General features: G+C 36.9%; 2 protein-coding genes across 2 annotated transcripts; one reads left to right on the forward strand and one right to left on the reverse strand.

Annotated features, from left to right (window-relative positions):
• Positions 1 to 13,568: 13,568 nt before the first annotated feature.
• On the forward strand, positions 13,569 to 14,861 carry LOC109157294. Its single transcript, XM_019305193.1, has 2 exons — positions 13,569 to 14,060; positions 14,651 to 14,861. Exons 1-2 carry the CDS (start codon positions 13,569 to 13,571, stop codon positions 14,720 to 14,722), a joined length of 564 nt encoding a protein of 187 aa, XP_019160738.1. The 3' UTR covers positions 14,723 to 14,861.
• Positions 14,862 to 15,664: 803 nt separating this feature from the next.
• LOC109157323 lies at positions 15,665 to 17,769 on the reverse strand. Its single transcript, XM_019305222.1, has 4 exons — positions 17,349 to 17,769; positions 16,967 to 17,242; positions 15,882 to 16,831; positions 15,665 to 15,697 (listed from the first exon to the last, which is right to left on the reverse strand). The coding sequence occupies exons 1-4, from the start codon at positions 17,767 to 17,769 to the stop codon at positions 15,665 to 15,667; spliced, it is 1,680 nt and encodes a 559-aa protein (XP_019160767.1).
• Between the last annotated feature and the right edge of the window lie 1,574 nt (positions 17,770 to 19,343).

The raw sequence follows: 19,343 nt of genomic DNA on the forward strand, positions 1-19,343 counted from the left end.
CATAGTTCCGCGCTTTTGAAAATGAGGTATATTGTGATTTGCACGAACCATGAAGGGTCCTTATATAGCCCTATGGAAGTGAATACCTAGGCGAGAATCACGAAAGAAATTGTAACTGACATGACTGAACTAGATTAGATGGATGGCGTGAATCTCTGTCAGAGATTAGTTCAATCAAATCCGCTTGGGAAGAGCAAGATTCGCACGCCGCACAGAAAAGATTAGATTCAGCCGAGATATGGGGAATCTTGCAGATGTTAGACTGGAAAAGGACTGACGATGTGGCCGACTCCTCTACCAGTCGGCCGGAAGGATACACGACAAGCACGAAATATAGGACAAGGCGGAAAAATAGCATTTTATTGAAAAGAGGGGGATACAACGAGTCGGGAGCTTATTACAACAAAAAATAATTAAAATGCTCCTAAGTGAGCCCCTCGGAAATATGAAGCCGACATTGGTCGAGGTGATCACTCGCCGGGTGAAGAGGAGTCGCTTCCAAAGAACATTCCCCCCGATGGCCCAGGGGGAGAGGGACAGAACGAATCCCAGAAGGACGGCATGAGCGGTAGGTTCACAGGCTCCTCGTCATCAGGATACGTCTCCAAGTAACGAGCGTAATCCTCATCATCCATCAGGCCCGTGACTGGCCCGTCCGGGTCATCCAGTGGGATGGAGAAAGTCATGCGAAAAGTCAATTGTTCAGGGTCGGCCACCTCCACAAAGGACCCATCTTGAGAAGTCACCCTTGTGGTTGTTGGAGTCGGCTGGCGGAGCAAAGGCGGCACGACCTCCCGCTGAGGCGGCGTCGGCGGCTGAGGAGTTGAAGAGGTAGCACCAACAGGAGATCTCCGAGAGGTTGGTCGAGGAGCTTTCTTCTTGCTTTCTCTCTCAGGTCGAGTCCGCTTCAAAGGAAGGGGACGTCGAGGAGATCCAAAATCGATCCGCTTCCCTTTTAGGGGTGAGCGACCCATGGTGGACCAGTGGATGAGATGAGGAGAGTATGAGACCATTTATAGGAGCTGCACAGAGCTAGGGGAATCCAAACGGTTCCGTTGAATCCGGGAAGATGGCAGAGAATCCGGGCGTCATAAGGGATATTGAATGCATGGATCATGTGATTGAAAGAGACGATCAGTTACTACTTTTCCAAATCCGGATTAGCGGACCGGATGTGAAAAGTGAGGGACTAGTTGATGGGGTGAGAACCCCAGCCCAAGAAAGGTTGGCCCAAGAAGGGAATCCAAGACAAGGAACGGGGGCTAGCAGTGAAAGAAGCCCAGTGAAAGCTTGGGCCGAGTCCAGGAGTCGGCCCAGGCCCAAGTCCATGAAGAGATGGCTCAGAGCCATCAAGCGAGCGTTGGGAAGCCTCATTTAAAAAGACCCGGCCCCGGAGCCGTTGGAGGCATTCAAGGCAAGACTCGGTCAGACTGTTACAGATTCAAGGAGCCGTTAGCCGATCCGGTAACGGCACCCAACGGCTCGGTGGTTGTAATTAGCCTTGAAGTCAGCCATTAATGGCCTTCAAGTCGGTAGGAAGGGAGCCTGTTATATAAAGGCTCCTCCACCCTTGTAATCCAGACAAGTTGATCCCAAGAGAAAAGAGAGACACACTCGAAGCCATTAGAAGTACTTCCATTTCCTTTTACAATCCTGTGTGAAAGGTGAATCCACCAACTAAGGTTGTGTTGGACCTCCCTGGGCCCGAAACCCCAAAAACCAACATTATATATGCTTTATTTTCAAGTTCAACAAAAAGGTGGAAAATTTTTACTTGATAATGTTCCAAGCTTTGTTAGAATTATCTAAATCTTGTGATGATGTCAAATCAAAAAGTGAAGCGGATAGATTGGTTACTGTACTCCAAAGTTTTGAATTTTTACTTGGAATTGTCATTTGGTATGATATTTTATTTGCTATTCATATGGTAAGTAAAAAGTTGCAATCAAAATCTATGTGCATTGAAACTACCATGACCTAAATAGAAGGTGTAATGAATTTTTTAAAGAAATATAGAAATGAAGGGTTTGCTTCTAGTATGAATATTGTCAAAAACATTGCATGTGATATGGACATAGAGCCTACATTTCCAATTAGACGACGTATTATTAGGAAAAAACAATTTGATGAAAATGATAATGAAGAGGAAATTCAATCACCTAAGGAGTCCTTTAGAGTCAATTATTTTTTAACTGTTGTGGATGTGGCAATTACTTCATTGAATAATAGATTTGAACAACTAAAGATATTTGGAAATATTTTTAAATTTTTATATTGGTAGGGAATATCCCGACCGACATAATTTTACCCCGGCTGGTATGCCTTTGTCTTTTTCTTCTTGTCTTTGCAGTGAGTGCGTCGAAGGACTCGGGCTCGGGCAAGTTGGCAAGTTGGCACGGGCTCGGGCAAGTTGGCCGCCTCGAGGGACTCGGGCGTTTTGAAGATTTGGTACTCGTAAATCTCGCCCGAGATTTTGGTGACGGCGTCTATAAGGGCCTGGGTCTCGGTTGGGATAACTTGTTTTCGGAAGCGCTGACTCCAGACCCTCTCGATCGGGAGGATCCACGGATCGTATTTCACTGAAAAGATTCGGTTCTTCCACCCCCGGTTATTCCCGGGCAGCCCCTCAATCGAGCACTTGTCTGCTCGGGACTGGGTCATCAGGAATCCACCCCCATACGCGGCTGCCAACACCTTCACCTGGTAAACGAAGTTGAACAGCTCCATGGTGCAGGCTAAGTTGTGCCGACTGCAGATCTGGGGAAAGCACGCGATCATCCGGTGCGCGTTCGGGCAGATCTGTCCGGGCATAACCTGGTTGTAGCCCAGGAATGCGGTGAGGAGGCTCGAGAAAGGGAAAGTGATCGGGGCCATGAGGGAGTCGTAGTGCATCCCGAGCCACTTTCCCCGGTGCCGCTCGATGATGTTCCTGAGCTGCCTGCTAGTGTCGAACTCGACCCGACCGGCAAGAGTTGCGGCAATTCTGCTTGCTTCTCCTTTTGTCAGCAACCTCTTCTGGCCTTCGACGCTCTCAGTGTTGAGGAACTCGAACCCGTCCCCGCCTGTCGTTGCCGGCCCGGCCGGGTTCTCCTCGACTGCCTCCCCGTCGTCTGCCCGGTTGCCTTCTTGGGGCTCGGCCTGAGGGTAATCCCCTATTACCCTCGTAGGCGTTCCCCTGGCATCTTCAGCCGGGGAGTTTCGTCCGCTCGTGGACGTTTCATCGCTCCCCGACCCGCTGGAGCTCGACCCCGATGTCCCCGTTGAGCTTGATGACCCTTCTGGCTCGGGGGCTCGGTCGGGGATTTCTTGTGGTCGTTGCTCGACCTCTGGAGAATAGGACATGACGTCCACCTCCTCGCTGCTTTGCTCGACCGTGTTGTCGTAGTCTGCGACCGAGACATTCTGGTTATCCGAGTCCGACATGTTTTTTCTACCTAAAGGTCGGTCGGGGTTAGTACAGGGCTCGGGAAGTTAGATCGGAGTTAGTCCTACCCTACTCCTATGCAAAGCTAAAAATAAAACAAAAGATAAGAAGTAGAGAGCTTACCGATTGGAGGTGCTTTGTGAAGAGTCTTGAAATCTGTTGCTTGGTTGCCTTGCTGAAATGCTCTGCTCGGGATTCTCTGAGGATACCAATCGAAGCACTAGATTGAGGAAAGTTCAAATGAAGGCCTCAAGGGCCTATTTATAGGAGAGCATTTGGGCGGGAAACCAATCCACTTGCACGATGTGACCCGCACTAATTACGAGGCGACCATTGCAGTCGTAGATGCCGGCAGTCGCCGACACGTGGCAAGAGGAGGAATGACAGCTGGCCGGTCGGTTTGGTAGCTGGCGGTTGGGCTTCTTCATCCCGTCCCGTTTTTCCCAGACAGTTAAAAAGGCCCGGGCTGGGGGGCTCTTGGTAGGGAATATCCCGACCGACATAATTTTACCCCGGCTGGTATGCCTTTGTCTTTTTCTTCTTGTCTTTGCAGGTAACAGGTCGGGCTTCTTGTGAAGAACCCGGTCGGGGTCCGACCGGGAGTTGCCCGAGCGACAGTGTCGACCACCGAGCAGTAGCCCTTTGGCGAGAGAGCTGACAAAGGACACGTGGCGGTTCCTTGCGACGACAGACAGGGCACCCGGGAAGATGACACGTGGTGGCTACGTGGAGAGCATGGCGAACGACCGGATTTGTGTCTCCGGTGCAGCGGCTATAAATACCCACAGTAGCTACAGTGTGGGGGACTTTTGGACGATCGATAGGTTGTTGTTAGAGAATCCCGACCGCAGTCAGTCGGTACTCAGAGCAACCAAGTAGATTGTACTTAGGGCCTTCACCGTGATCAATAAAGATATTTACTTGCTTTAATTGGTCTTGAGTGTGTTTAATTATTGCTTACGTAGTAATTAACAGTATCATATATAATTCAAAAATATTGAAGTCATTGGATAATAATAATCGAGTTAATTCCAACAATGGTCCTCCAACTATTGCACTTTTTCAAAATTGGTCTTCATCTTTTAATTTGGACAAAATAGACCATTGACTATTATATTTGTTCTAGCATTGGTCCTTTCGTTAGAAATCAGTTTGTTAGATGTTTGTGTAAGGGCTAAAATAGTCTTTTTCTTAGCTATTGCTTTCTTCTATAGCCAACGGAATCATCTTGAAAATTCCAGTTCTTCATTTGTGTCAACCGAGACCACTCTACACCTATTGAATATGGAGACCACAACTTCGAAATGATTACAGTGTTTGGTTTAGGAGGGGAAGATGGTAGGAGAAGAAGGTGTAGGGCTGTTGTTCGAACAAGGGAGGAAGAAGAAAGTAATAACTAAGGAAAAGACCATTTTAGCCCTTTCACTAACACCTAACAAACTGATTTTTAACGGAAGGACCAATGCTTGAACATATCTAATAGTTGATGGGCATATTTTACACTCATATTTTAGTTACATCTTTATAATATTTTTATATTAATTATTTAATATTATCTAATAATTAGTTCTTTTTATATACATAGTATAATCTATTCTTATACTATATATAATATATATAATATATAATTTATAAGAGTACATACTACATTATAATTACTTATACATATATATACATATATATATATATATATATATATATATATATATATATATATTATAAATCTAAACTTTGCAATTGATTTTTTCTTTTTTTGTACAGGCATGCATCATAATAACATGGCTGGAATTGTGGAAGACTCAGGCATATGGCAAAATAATAGGAAAAATGAGTGGTAGAAAATGATTGGGAAAATATATAAATAGTTAAGGTTTTCTATTGTAAAATGTTCATTCTTTCCTCTTCTATAGTATTCGTTGAAGTTGTTATCAATGTCCATTTGTGGCTAATTTCAAGTTGGTTTAGTGAATTGAAGCCCCGGAGTTCATAACGCTGTAAGGTTATTTATTTAATTTTATTATATATATGTTTTTATGCATTTTGAGTATTAAATATTCTTCTAAATTATTTGAATAGTTGTATCATTTAATTGCTAGGGAGGCCTACTAGTTATTTATTTGATATAATTATTTGCTATATTAGATAATGTTGTGCTACAAATTATTCTAATATTCAGTAGCAACTGAGGTTAATTATTGACGACTTAGTGATAATTGGTCTCGGGTAGAATATTTTCCTAAATTAAATGCAACCGCTTGTGCTTGTGTTATTTAGTTTGTCGGTTTTCCTAGTTCCTATTGCTGCTATTAAATTAAATCTATAGCGCTTGTCTTAGATTATTTAGTAGTTAGGGGTAATTAAACCGCTTGTGCTTTATTTATCTACAACTAAGGGAAAACAGAAATGAAATAATTTCACGACAAATATTCAATTGCATATTAATTACTTTATTAATCAATGATCAGTGTTGAATTCCGGTGGTGGATCTTTACTAACCAAGGTCTCCTATTATAAGTGTTTTCGATATATTATTTTCATTGCTTTATTCGTTCAATTAAATTTCTTGTTTATTTAAATTCTCTTTTATTTTATCTTTATTCTCGATATATTCCAAACCCCCCTACCTTTAATTTGAGCACAAAAGTTAAACTAGTTACTCCTCATGGGATCGATCCTTACTCCCGCTACTACGTTTGTAAGGTTTTAATTTGGAAGCCTACGACAGCTCACCAAATTTTGGCGCCGTTGCCGGGGAGCTTTTCTAGCTTATTTTGTGTTTATTTAATTATTTATTTGTTCATCTGTTTTTCTCGTTAATTTGTCCCATAAAAATTTAAAAAAAAAAACATTTTCTTTCATTACCTTTACATAATTGTTGCAATATATTTTATTTTTGTTTATGCCTATAACTCGCTCTGCTAATCAAAAAATCTTGCTGTACGATCCGGAAATTGAAAGAACTGTACGCAGGTGGAAGAAACAAGCTTTGAGGAAATTGGAGTTTAGTGATCTGGCTACCGACCCTCAACCTTCCAACAATTCTGATTCCGAAGAGGAACCCATGGCTCAAAATCGGACTTTAAAAGAGCTTGGAGCTCCAAATTTGGATCAGCAACCTTTGTGCATTACTTTTCCCGCTCTAGATGCTAATATACAATTTGAGCTAAAATCTGGATTAATTCATCTTTTGCCTTCTTTTCATGGACTTGCAGGTGAAGATCCGCACAAACACTTAAAGGAATTCCATGTGGTGTGTTCGAGTATGAAACCCACAGGGGTTACTGAAGAACAAATTAAGTTGAGAGCCTTTCCCTTTTCGTTGAAAGATTCAGCGAAGGATTGGCTATACTATCTACCTTCTGGGAGCATCACCACATGGAATAACTTAAAGACATCATTCCTTGAAAAATATTTCCCAGCTTCAAGGGCGGCCAACATTAGGAAAGAAATCTGTGGTATAAGGCAAAACAATGGAGAGTCCCTATATGAATATTGGGAGCGTTTCAAGAAACTATGTGCAAGCTGCCCACACCATCAAATCAGTGATCAATTACTCATTCAATACTTTTATGAAGGACTTTTTCCGATGGATAGAAGCATGATTGATGCTGCAAGTGGTGGTGCTTTAGTTGACAAAACACCAGACGCTGCAAGAAATTTAATTGCAAACATGGCTGCAAATTCTCAACAGTTCGGCAATAGACTTGCCCAACCGTCTAAGCAAGTGAATGAGGTAAATATTTCTGCTCTTGAACAACAAATTTCTGGTTTAGCTACTCTTGTTCGTCAATTAGCAGTAGGCAATATGCAAACCGTGAGAGCATGTGGAATTTGCTCGGTAGTTGGGCACCAAACTGATGCCTGCCCAACTCTTCAAGAAGAACCTATTGAACAAGTCAACATGGCTGGAGGTTTTCCTGGACAACCTCAAGGTAAGTATGATCCGTTTTCCAATACATATAATCCTGGATGGAGGGATCACCCAAACCTTAGCTATGGGAACTCACAAGGGAACCAGTTTGTTCAGAATCGTTCCAATTTTAGCAGTATAGACAACCATTTCCTGCAAGACAACAGCCGGTCCAAAGCTCTAGCTCAGGTATGCATCTAGAAGATATTGTTAAATCTCTTGCTACTAACACTCTGCAGTTTCAACAAGAAACACAAATATTCCAACAAGAAACAAAGGCTATTATTCAAAATTTGGAAAGACAGATGGGTCAACTAGCAACTACGGTAAGTCGGTTGGAAGCACAGAGTTCCGCCAAACTACCCTCTCAAACGGTGGTTAATCCAAAAGAGAATGTAAGTGCAATTAGTGTTGAAAGTATGTCGCTGGAAAAGAATATTGATTTAAACAAGGAAATAAGTGCAGGAATCATTGCCAACAATAAAGAGAAGTCCCAAGGTGAGCTTTCCTCTTTTCCTGATTATGAACCAGTACCCCCATTTCCTCAAGCTCTTTTAGTACCAATAAGAGGAAACTCAAATAATGATCTGTATGAGACCTTTCGTGAATGTGAGGCTAATAAACCATTTTTAGATTCTATGAAAAAAGTACCTCGCTATGCAAATTTTCTAAAAGAGGTACGCACTATGAAAAAAAAACGAAATGATGAAAGAATTGAGGAAGTGAAAGTGCAAGAGAATGTCTCTATGGCTAGTCAAAGCAATCTTCTTGAAAAGTGCAAAGACCCCGGTATGTTTACTATTCCATGCATGATAAGTGGGGTGAAATTTGAAAATGCTATGTTAGATTTAGGAGCTTCTATTAATGTCATGCCATATTCTGTTTATACTTCTTTAAATCTTGGACCCCTGAATAAATCTAGTATAATAATTCAATTGGCTGATGGATCTACTACATATCCTAGGGGTGTGATTGAGGATTTGATTGTTGACGTTAATAACTTGGTTTTTCCTGCTGATTTTTATGTGCTTGATATGGAAAATAATAATCATATTTTGTTAGGAAGGCCATTCTTAAAAACTGCAAAAACAAAAATTGATATTCATAGTGGTATGCTTACTATGGAGTCTAATGGTAAACTTGTGACTTTTAATATTTATGATACCATGAAATCTCCTAGTGATGATAATTTTGCAATTTTTGTTGAATCTTTGATGTTTGCTAAATTTGATGAAATTGCTTATAATGAAAATAAAGAAGAAAAAAACAATAAATCATCTTTGAGTACTAGTCTGCATGACGGGACTATTTCTTTGAATACTCATAATCATCGAAGGTACTCAAAAAGACGATGAAAATTTAAAGAAATGTCATAAGTCGAGCCAACGACGATAAACAAAGGTGCTGCTTGGGAGGCAACCTAAGGTGTGTTTGTTCCATTTTTTTTTCTTTTTTCTTTTATTCCATATTCTCATTCAATAACCCTTTTTCTGTAATTTTTATTCAACATTGGGGACAATGTTGATAATAAGTGTGGGGGAGGGGATTTAGTCTTATTATTTATTTGCTTATGTAAATAAAAAAAAGTTTTATTATTTATTTTCTTATTTCAGAATTTTCAAAAATATTTTACTACTATTTTATGTAAAAAAAAAAAAAAAGTATTATTTTGAAAAAAAAAATTTCCTTTCTTGAAATTCATAACATGATTGAATAAATAGTTTAGCAAGTTGTGATTAGTTTGTTAGCATTTCCTGTTCGATGTGTAGTGGCTAGATTAAGTAAGCAATAAACCTGTGAGTGTTTTGAGCCATTGACTGACACTTCGGTCCTATTTTCTATTGTGTGATTTCTTCCATAATTTTGTTTCTCTAGAACTTGCCTTGATTCTCTTTTAAAGCTAATTAGACCATGCATGATTCAAGTGTGATTAAGGCCATTATTTGATTTTGAGCCTCACTAGCCAAATAACCGGCTTGTCCTATGATTTATTTCCCTTTGTTAACCACGTTGAGCTTTATGACCATTCTTTTCTTTATTTTGAACCACATTACAAGCCTTTTATATCTAAAATAATGCATTCACCCAGCTGAATAACTAGTGGAGCAAATTTTGGATTATTTTTGTAATCTACGTGAGGTTGGGAAGGATAAGTGTGGGGGAGATCACTTACTCTTATTAATATGATTGAGAGTGAGGTGAGTTGTATCTTCGTTGCCAATATGTCGTTGGTCTTCTATGAAAAAAGAAAAGAGGAAGCAGTTCACGATTCAAAAAAAAAAAAAAAAAAAAAAAAAAAACATGAAAAATTGAAAAAAATGAAATGGAAAAATGGAGAATATACGTTTGAAAAAGAAGAATATTGCTGAAAATTTATGAGAAAATGAAAAAGAATCAGCAATTGATTTTGAGTTGAAGTTACTTCTAAATAAATGAAGTAAGGGGAAATTCTGGTAATACTGAGGAAGCATTCTGTACCTCAATGGGATGTGTTTTTTGATTGGAAATTGAGGGTGTTGGATTACTTGTATTTATTTGTTCCTCTAGTTTGAAGCTTTTGTTTAAGCTAATTCCCTACCTTAACCCTAGCCCCATTACAACCTGTGAAAAGTCCTTATGATTTGTGTCATGCATGACTCTTGTAGTGGTGATTGAGAAGATATGCAAGCCTATGGTAGATCAATTTTATAGGAATGAACTTGAGTGAAATTTATACACATCAAACACTTGAGTGATGAGTGATATTCCTGTGAGGGCTTACTTATTTAGTTTTCTCCATTTTCAAACAGGGTGCTAACTTATTAATTGCAGGGTGCTTCAGATTGTTGTTCATGATATGTTATGAGTTTTGGGAATTTCATTTCTATTTACTTCGCAAATAATATTTTTTGCTTGGGGACAAGCAAACGTTTTAGTGTGGGGGAATTTGATGGGCATATTTTAGTTACATCTTTATAATATTTTTATATTAATTATTTAATATTATCTAATAATTAGTTCTTTTTATATACATAGTATAATCTATTCTTATACTATATATAATATATATAATATATAATTTATAAGAGTACATACTACGTACTTAATACTATATATATATATAATATATAATATAATATATATAATATAGAATGCATTATAGTATACATATAATGCGTACTACATTATAATTACTTATATATATATATATATATATATATATATATATATATATATATATATATATATATATATATTATAAATCTAAACTTTGCAATTGCTTTTTTCTTTTTTGTACAGGCATGCATCATAATAACATGGCTCGAATTGTGGAAGACTCAGGCATAAGGAAAAATAATAGGAAAAATGAGTGGTAGAAAATGATTGGGAAAATATATAAATAGTTAAGGTTTTCTATTGTAAAATGTTCATTCTTTCCTCCTCTATAGTATTCGTTGAAGTTGTTATCAATGTCTATTTGTGGCTAATTTCAAGTTGGTTTAGTGAATTGAAGCCCCGGAGTTCATAACGTTGTAAGGTTATTTATTTAATTTTATTATATATATGTTTTTATGCATTTTGAGTATTAAATATTCTTCTAAATTATTTGAATAGTTGTATCATTTAATTGCTAGGGAGGCCTACTAGTTATTTATTTGATATAATTATTTGCTATATTAGATAATGTTGTGCTACAAATTATTCTAATATTCAGTAGCAACTGAGGTTAATTATTGACGGCTTAGTGATAATTGGTCTCGGGTAGAATATTTTCCTAAATTAAATGCAACCGCTTGTGCTTGTGTTATTTAGTTTGTCAGTTTTCCTAGTTCCTATTGCTGCTATTAAATTAAATCTATAGCGCTTGTCTTAGATTATTTAGTAGTTAGGGGTAATTAAACCGCTTGTGCTTTATTTATCTACAACTAAGGGAAAACAGAAATGAAATAATTTCACGACAAATATTCAATTGCATATTAATTACTTTATTAATCAATGATCAGTGTTGAATTCCGGTGGTGGATCTTTACTAACCAAGGTCTCCTATTATAAGTGTTTTCGATATATTATTTTCATTGCTTTATTCGTTCAATTAAATTTCTTGTTTATTTAAATTCTCTTTTATTTTATCTTTATTCTCGATATATTCCAAACCCCCCCTACCTTTAATTTGAGCACAAAAGTTAAACTAGTTACTCCTCGTGGGATCGATCCTTACTCCCGCTACTACGTTTGTAAGGTTTTAATTTGGAAGCCTACGACAGCTCACCAATAGTCAAGGGTCTATTTCGTCCAAATTAAAAGACGAGGATCAATTTTGGAAAATTACAACAGTCAGAGAACCATTGTTGGAATTAACTCAAAAATAAACTAAGAGAATGTTGCAATTAATTTTTCTCATAATGATATGTTTGATGTTGATTCTGATAATCTTTTCTCTGAATTAAAAGTGTTATAGATGACTTTGCTAGACACATTTATGTCAGCGATTGAGATTCTTGAGTTTGTCAAAGTTACGGATTGCTACCCAATGGTTTCTATTGCTTATCAAATATTATTGGGAAAATGACACTTTTTTCCCCTGTGTTATTTACATATAGCATATTTTTCCCCTGTGTTGTTTATGTAACCACTTTATCCCCCTCAATTGTTTTTGAAGTGGCTATTTTCCCCCCTCTCCGTTAAATAAGTGTTAGGGCTGTTAAATATGAGGGTAAAATTGGCATTTCACTTCTTCTTATTATTATTATTATTATTATTATTATTATTATTATTATTATTATTATTATTATTATTATTATTATTATTATTATTATTTTATTCAAATATAATAAAATATGTTAACATTTCTTTAAATTAATACTCCGTATAATTTAACTTTTTTTATTTTTAATTTATTAAAAATATTATTAAACACAAAAAAAATTAATTTAACAATTTAAAAAATTAACGAAGTAACTAAAAAAGAGTTAAATTAATTAATAAATTATAAATAAGATAACTATCATAAAAAAAAACAAAATATGATTTAAGCAAATAATAATAATAATAATAATAATAATAATAATAATAATAATAATAATAATAATAATAATAATAATAATAATAATAATAATAAGTGAAATGTCATTTTTACCCTCATATTTAACAGCCCTAACACTTATTTAACGGAGAGGGGAAAAATAGCCACTTCAAAAACAATTAAGGGGAATAAAGTGGTTACATAAACAACACAGGGGGAAAATATGTTATATGTAAACAACACAGGGGGAAAAAGTGTCATTTTCCCAATATTATTAACAATAGTCATGACTGTAGCATCAACGGAGAGAAGTTTTTCAAAATTGAAGTTATTGAAAACCTACTTAAGATCTTCAATGTCACAAGAAAGATTGAATGATTTGGCGATTTTGTGTATTGAGAAAGATATGCTAGAGAATATTAATCTTGATGCAATTATCGATGATTTTGCATCGAGTAAAGTACGTAGAAATTTTTTTTCATGATTATTTTTGTATTTAAAAAATTGTTGAAAATTTTCTAATCTTATTTCTTGTTATTTGATATTATCATTTTTTTAGTATTATTAAATTTTAATTTTAATTTTTCATATAGGGGCCTTTTTTTAAATTTCACCACAGGCCTAATAAATGTTTGGACAATTATTATTGTGTGGACCATGGCCCACACAGCTTGTGTGGATCATATTTTGTATACTATAAAATAATGTACATTTAGTACACCAATAATGTACTTTTAATATATTAAAATGTACTTTATTTTTAGGAAAAGTACATTATGTGAATGCTAAATATACATTATTTTATATAATGTATATTCAGTACACAAATAATGTACTTTTAGTACATTAAAAATATACTTTTTTATAGTCCATACAACATTACGTGGACCATGGTCCACACAATAATTTACCATATTTAGACTAGCCCTGCCACTGCTATTAAATTTTGAACATTAGTCTCCTACCTTAGATACTACTTACTCAATCAGCGAGCTAAACTCGTGCCACCTTATGATTTTTTATATGCGAGAATTACATAACCAAATAAAATTTGGATGACTTTCAAAAAAAAAAAAAAAAAAAAATTTGGATGAATGTTGTGCTCTCGATCAATTAAAGAAATAACAACTTTGGCAGTTTGGGGAATGGTGGGCCCCTCTTTCCGCAACGGATACTTTCCGTGTATGTATAATTGTATATATATATATATATATATATATATATATATATATATGCTTAGATTTTGCTTCTCCGAGTCTGTATTTGCTGATTTCCAACTCTCTCTACACTCTCGACTCCACTCCGCGAACTCAACAGATCTCCCTCTGATGGCGGCGGCGGACTGTCACAGCGGCGGTGGCGCACCCCTGGTGATGGTGGTAGAGTACTTGGAGACCACCATGTCGAGAGATCTACTCTGCAAGTTTCCGGACAACTCCGCCTTCGACTTCGACTACTCTCAGAGCGCAATCTGGTCCCCCATGGTGGCCCGCCCCCTGATCCCCGTCTCCGGCCGCGGCAATCTCGGCTCCGGCCTCCGGAGAAAGCTGACGTACGCGGAAACCAGGACCAATTTCAAGGAAGTGACGGCCAAATTCAAGAGGAAGTTTCTAGATGCCGTGTCCTGCAATGTCCGTTATCAACAGTTGAAGAAGAGGAAGAAGAGGGATTTTGATTTCTCTCCGATCCCTTCTTCTTCTAAGCTCACAAATACTCCACGAAAGGTAACTGCTGCAATTCCTTTTTTTTTTTTGGTTAATTATTTTTTTTTCTAAAAAAATTAAACAGTTAATTATTAAAGTGGTATAGACTATAGCAAAATTATTCATTGATTGTTTTTGTTGCTTAATTAAGTTTTCATCTTTAAAAATTTTAACCAATTTAGTCATCTGTTCGGTTAGTGTCATAAATCTAAATTGATAATTTTGCTATAGCCAATGTTCCTTTAATTATAATGAAAGTATTAATTTGGTCCCGATAGCCTAGGAAGCAATGTGAAATTCCAGTCATATCTTTGAATTAAACAGACGTTCACAGATAAACAAACAAATAACTAAATTGGTTAAAATTTTTAAAATTGATGACTTAATTAGATTTTTTTAAAAAAAAATCAATGACTAAATTGGTAACTCTATATGATCAATGGATCATTTCAGTAATTAACTCAAAATTAAATTTTTAAAATTTTTTACATAGGGTTCTATTTACTACTCTTTATGCTGATTTTTGGGTAATTATTTAATTGGTTAAAAGAATTGGATTTATATTTAAATGTGATAAATATGTGTGTATGGTTTTGACTTTTGACGTGCAGGGATGGGCAAAGGTATTGAAAGCTGCTTCAAAGAATTTCAAGAAGAGCAAGAAGAAACCTCAAATAATGTGACTTCGTCCTCTATTTAAATTATTATGTGTACTATTACCCACGATGTTAATGGGATTTGTAATTTGAGTCACATGTATTTTCAATCAATCCCATGAGGCTTTGTTTATTAATGCAATATTCTCTAATTATTTTTTGTCAATTCATGAGGTGTTCTGAACCGTCTTAACGGGGTAGGATGTACCTTTTAAGCTCGTACCCACTCAGACCTCGTTCATACCAGGTTCTCCTAATTAAGGAGCAAAGTGCTAGCCATATTAGTTTGTCTACTGACCAAATATGCAATATTATCATGTTTGTAATTTAGTATCATTTTCTCAAAATATGCTTAAATATTGTATAGAGTAGGGTGCATTGGCAAGCAAGTGCCGATGCAATTTTGGGAAGGAATTTCGGTACTCGTGCACATTAGTGCAATTTTACCTTTCTTCTTGGAAGTTGGTATTTTTCTAAGTTAACTTTCTAATGATACTAGAATCTCGACTAATAATAAACGATCATTGAAAGCATCATTTTTCCGTGCATTTGATTAATGTGCGTGAGTGCGTTCTTCATCCATTTATATATTACTATAAACTAGTAGTTGCACCCGTGCGATGCACGGCTATATATATACTGTGTATTATATTAAGTATAATCTACTTATATGAAAAGATATAGATTTTTAGTACTTATTATATTTGAAATAATGAATTTTTAATTTGTATTGTACATTATTTAATTCTTTTACACTGTATTTGTTGAACCCACTGTGATGCAAAGGTACGTATATATTATATAGAAAAGTCGTATAAAATAATAATAAAAAAAAACTACAATTACTAACCGAACGAAAAATAGGAATAAAACATTGCGTATTATATTATACATTGTTGAATACTTCATTGTACACAACGTTTTTAGTCGTATTAAGACATTGTACATTTTCATCACAAATTAAAATTTTCAAACCCCTTGGGCTACTGACTCTTGAAACCGCTACATACAATTGTCCATGGTTAAAGACAGGTTTTTTCAACATCAATCCCACTCTAGAAAGTGTTTGTCCTTGACTTTTATTAATTGTCATGGCATAAGATAGCATCAACAGGAATTGTTTCCGTTGAAATTTGAAAGGCAATCTCGGATCTGACGGTGTCAGTGACATTCTAGGAATTAATACTCTTGTTCCAGCATTTGTACCGCACATGATCTTGCCTTCCAACACGTGATCAGCTAACCTAGTAACAATCAACCTTGTACCGTTGCATAATCCTAGTGTGTGATCAATATTTCTCAAAAGCATAACAGGTGACCCAACTTTCAATCTCAAAGCATGATTTGGTACTCCAGAACATCTAAGGCCATTCAAGAATTCTGGAGTGTGCAAATCTGCTAACATATCAACATTTGAATCTGATTTACAAACGGAATCACAACTCAAATATGTCTTTCCCTCAGCCGGATTATGGTCATTCATGTATTCGTTAATGCTATCTACGACATCCAATGTTGGAGCCAAAATTGCACTATCATTGAGGTATGACAGATCAACCATCCCTTGTCTAAAATTCGGGAAGGTGCTATCAACAATTGTGGCAATAGGGTCATCCTCACACTCGAGCAATAAACGTTCAGGAATTGTAATATCTGACCCACCATCAAAATGAATACCGACCGTTCCATCACCTATATTAGCTATCCATTTTGCAAAGTCGTTGATCTCTCGACACTCGATTTCTGACTGTACACTTCTTAGTCGTAGATTCTTAGTCAGTCGCAATACTTTGCAGGATTTCCATAGATATGAGGAGCTAATGCTAGCACGGACAATATCCTGTCTAGTACCCTTCGGAATGACTGGTAAAATTTGTCTGAAATCTCCACCTAGCACCACTGTTTTACCACCAAATGTCATGTCATAACTCCTTGGATTTTGGAAATGCATCAAATCTCTCATAGTTCGATCTAGGGCTTCAAAACAAAATTTGTGCATCATTGGAGCTTCATCCCATATGATCAACTTGCTTTGCACAATAAGCTCGGCCAGCTGACTGCCGTGACTTATATTGCAGGTTGAATCTTCATTAATAGAAATCGGTATGGCAAATCGAGAATGTGCAGTTCTGCCTCCTGGTAATAAAAGCGACGCTATACCACTGGATGCAACATTTAACACTATCTCTCTTTTAGACCTTAGTGCGAAAGACAATGCACGCCACAAAAAAGTCTTTCCAGTACCTCCATAACCTTAAACGAAGAATAAACCTCCTAACTGGCCATCAATATCGGTTAACACCTCATTGTATATGACCTTTTGCTCATCAGTTAATTGACTTACCAACTCCAGGTTCTCTTTCTCTTGTTCCAAACAGTCGTATGTTAATTCCTCCTGTATAAACCTGTTCGATATAATATGTAATGCGGTACAGCTTGCAGCAGGCATTTCAGGATAGTCCTTCAAACTCTTTCCATGAATAGATAATAGTTTTTCAATCTCCACTAAAGCAAAGTTCATTTTATGCGAATCGCTCAACACAAAATCTGCATAATGTTATATAGAGTTTAATATTTAACATCCCTAGATTTAATTTTAACTTTATATGGTGATATCAATATAACGAAAAGTAGTTGTGGAATGTATGAGTACCTCTATTGTGCAATTGTTTCCGGATATTGAATTGTGCATCATCTGACAAATGTGGCCACACAGCATACCAAACGGTCTCAGGTTTACCCATGCAACTGCTCATTAGCAATGTAACAAATAGTTTCCTCAGTTGATCTGCTGACGCCCAATGATTGGCTTCTTCAACTGCATCAACATATTCGTTATCGTCATCAACTAAACCTCTTGCATAACACGCGTCTCGAAATGAGTCATACATGACACCATTTACAGTCCTGATATCTTCAAAACTTGTAGGCCCACATATTTTATTCAATAGACACCTCAAATAAAATATTTCGCCAGTAGCTGGGGGAACATAAAATATCCGACCAATTGAGAAACCTTTTTTCCTTGGTTGCCATTTTCGGACGTCTTTCTTCCAAACGAATTTTGTGGGCATTTCAACATAAGTTAGCTCTCTTGCATTTGGGAAAGTTTTATTCGCTTCAAACCATTCTAAGAACATGCTTTGTGCTATTGTTGGTCTATTTACAATGTTCTCGACAGGATCGTCATCTGAAAATATCACGCTCTATTGATTTGGAAGGTGAAAGCTTAACCTTTCAACTGAAGGCGCCCTAAGCTGTATATCAAAACCAAACAAACGCCAAACTGCTTCACATGGTGATATGTACCTACAATCGTAGTACATATTGATCTCATCTATTGCTTTCCCCTTTTCTTCATCACCGGTTGTGTTGTAGAATTCTGCAGTTACTCTGTCATGACCCTTGTTAACGTACTTGAACAGGTACTTGATTGAGCGTGACTGGTTGCACCACTCCACATTTATGTGAGCCTTATACTTAAGCAATAAATGTCTGTTGTGTGGTACAACATACCTGTTGTCCAATGCGATCCCGTTCTTTGTAACTATATTGCCGTTGTCTCTCCTTCTATATACCGGGTACCCATCAGCATCAAATGTAGAACTCTCAACAAATCTCTTAGGAAAATGTTTCGAGCATCGTGCATTTACCATACATGGAGAATTTGTCATTGCTTTTCCACATGGCCCATGCATCATAAATTCCTCCACCGCTTTGTAATATTGCACATCTGTCTTTTCATCTGGTATCTCTGCAGAAATTATCTTATCTAGCGTAACAACATTACTAACGTCTTGATTCTTTCCCAAAAAAAGCAATATATGAGCATGAGGGAGACCCCGCTTTTGGAACTCAATTGTATATATAACTGTAACAGAAAAAAAAAAAAAAAAAAAAAAACGTATGGTAATTTTTCTTAATTGTAAACACATGAATGTGAACTTAAACTAAAATATTACCTCCAGCCACAGAGCCAAAAAGTTTATTCTTTCGACAATCAGCAATCAAAGAATCCAACTTCATCTTGAACAAACGACAGATTATGTCAGGTCGGTCTTCGGCTTTCAACCTGCGATCTTTTAGAAAACGTTGTACCTCAGGCCACTTTGGGTTGCATGTAAATGTTATAAATAGATCCGGATAACCAATCCATCTACATATTGCCATGGCATCTTGGTAGTTTTGTATCATGTACCGAGCACCACCTGTGAAACTTGAGGGTAGTATTATTCTTCGACCTTGTGCTGCAGGGTTTACTTCACCCCTGGTTAAAACATCAGTCAATCCACTGTATGATTCACATCTTAAGCTTTTTTTATGTGTCCTGATATAAATGAGTCTTCCAGACTCCACCATCGTGTATGCATCTACCACAAACTGTTGTAACAGGCGCTTTGCAAATAGCAACGTACTGGTAATAGAATCTCTTGTCTGTAACCGATAGCAGAAATACTCCCTGGGACTAATCCTATGTCGACCACCGGCTGAACGACTGCTATGTACGTTAGAGAATGCAATGTCTTCCCGATATCCATCTTCACCATATGGAAACAACAGGGGGTATTGCAGTGGGAGGTATGAAGGATTTAATTCACTAATTCTTTACAATTGTCCACCTTTAGCTTGAACAACAATATCACGCTCA

Source organism: Ipomoea nil, unplaced genomic scaffold (genome assembly GCF_001879475.1).
Source record: "Ipomoea nil cultivar Tokyo-kokei standard unplaced genomic scaffold, Asagao_1.1 scaffold2779, whole genome shotgun sequence".
Lineage (NCBI taxonomy): Eukaryota > Viridiplantae > Streptophyta > Magnoliopsida > Solanales > Convolvulaceae > Ipomoea > Ipomoea nil.

Coding starts and splice junctions, on each gene's coding strand:
- LOC109157294 (XM_019305193.1), top strand. CDS start 13,569: ATGCTTAGATTTTGCTTCTCCGAGTCTGTATTTGCTGATTTCCAACTC. Junction 14,061..14,650: donor TCACAAATACTCCACGAAAG/GTAACTGCTGCA, acceptor TTTGACGTGCAG/GGATGGGCAAAGGTATTGAA.
- LOC109157323 (XM_019305222.1), bottom strand. CDS start 17,769: ATGCCCACAAAATTCGTTTGGAAGAAAGACGTCCGAAAATGGCAACCA. Junction 17,243..17,348: donor GAAACAATTGCACAATAGAG/GTACTCATACAT, acceptor AACATTATGCAG/ATTTTGTGTTGAGCGATTCG. Junction 16,832..16,966: donor TATTGATGGCCAGTTAGGAG/GTTTATTCTTCG, acceptor TTTTATTACCAG/GAGGCAGAACTGCACATTCT.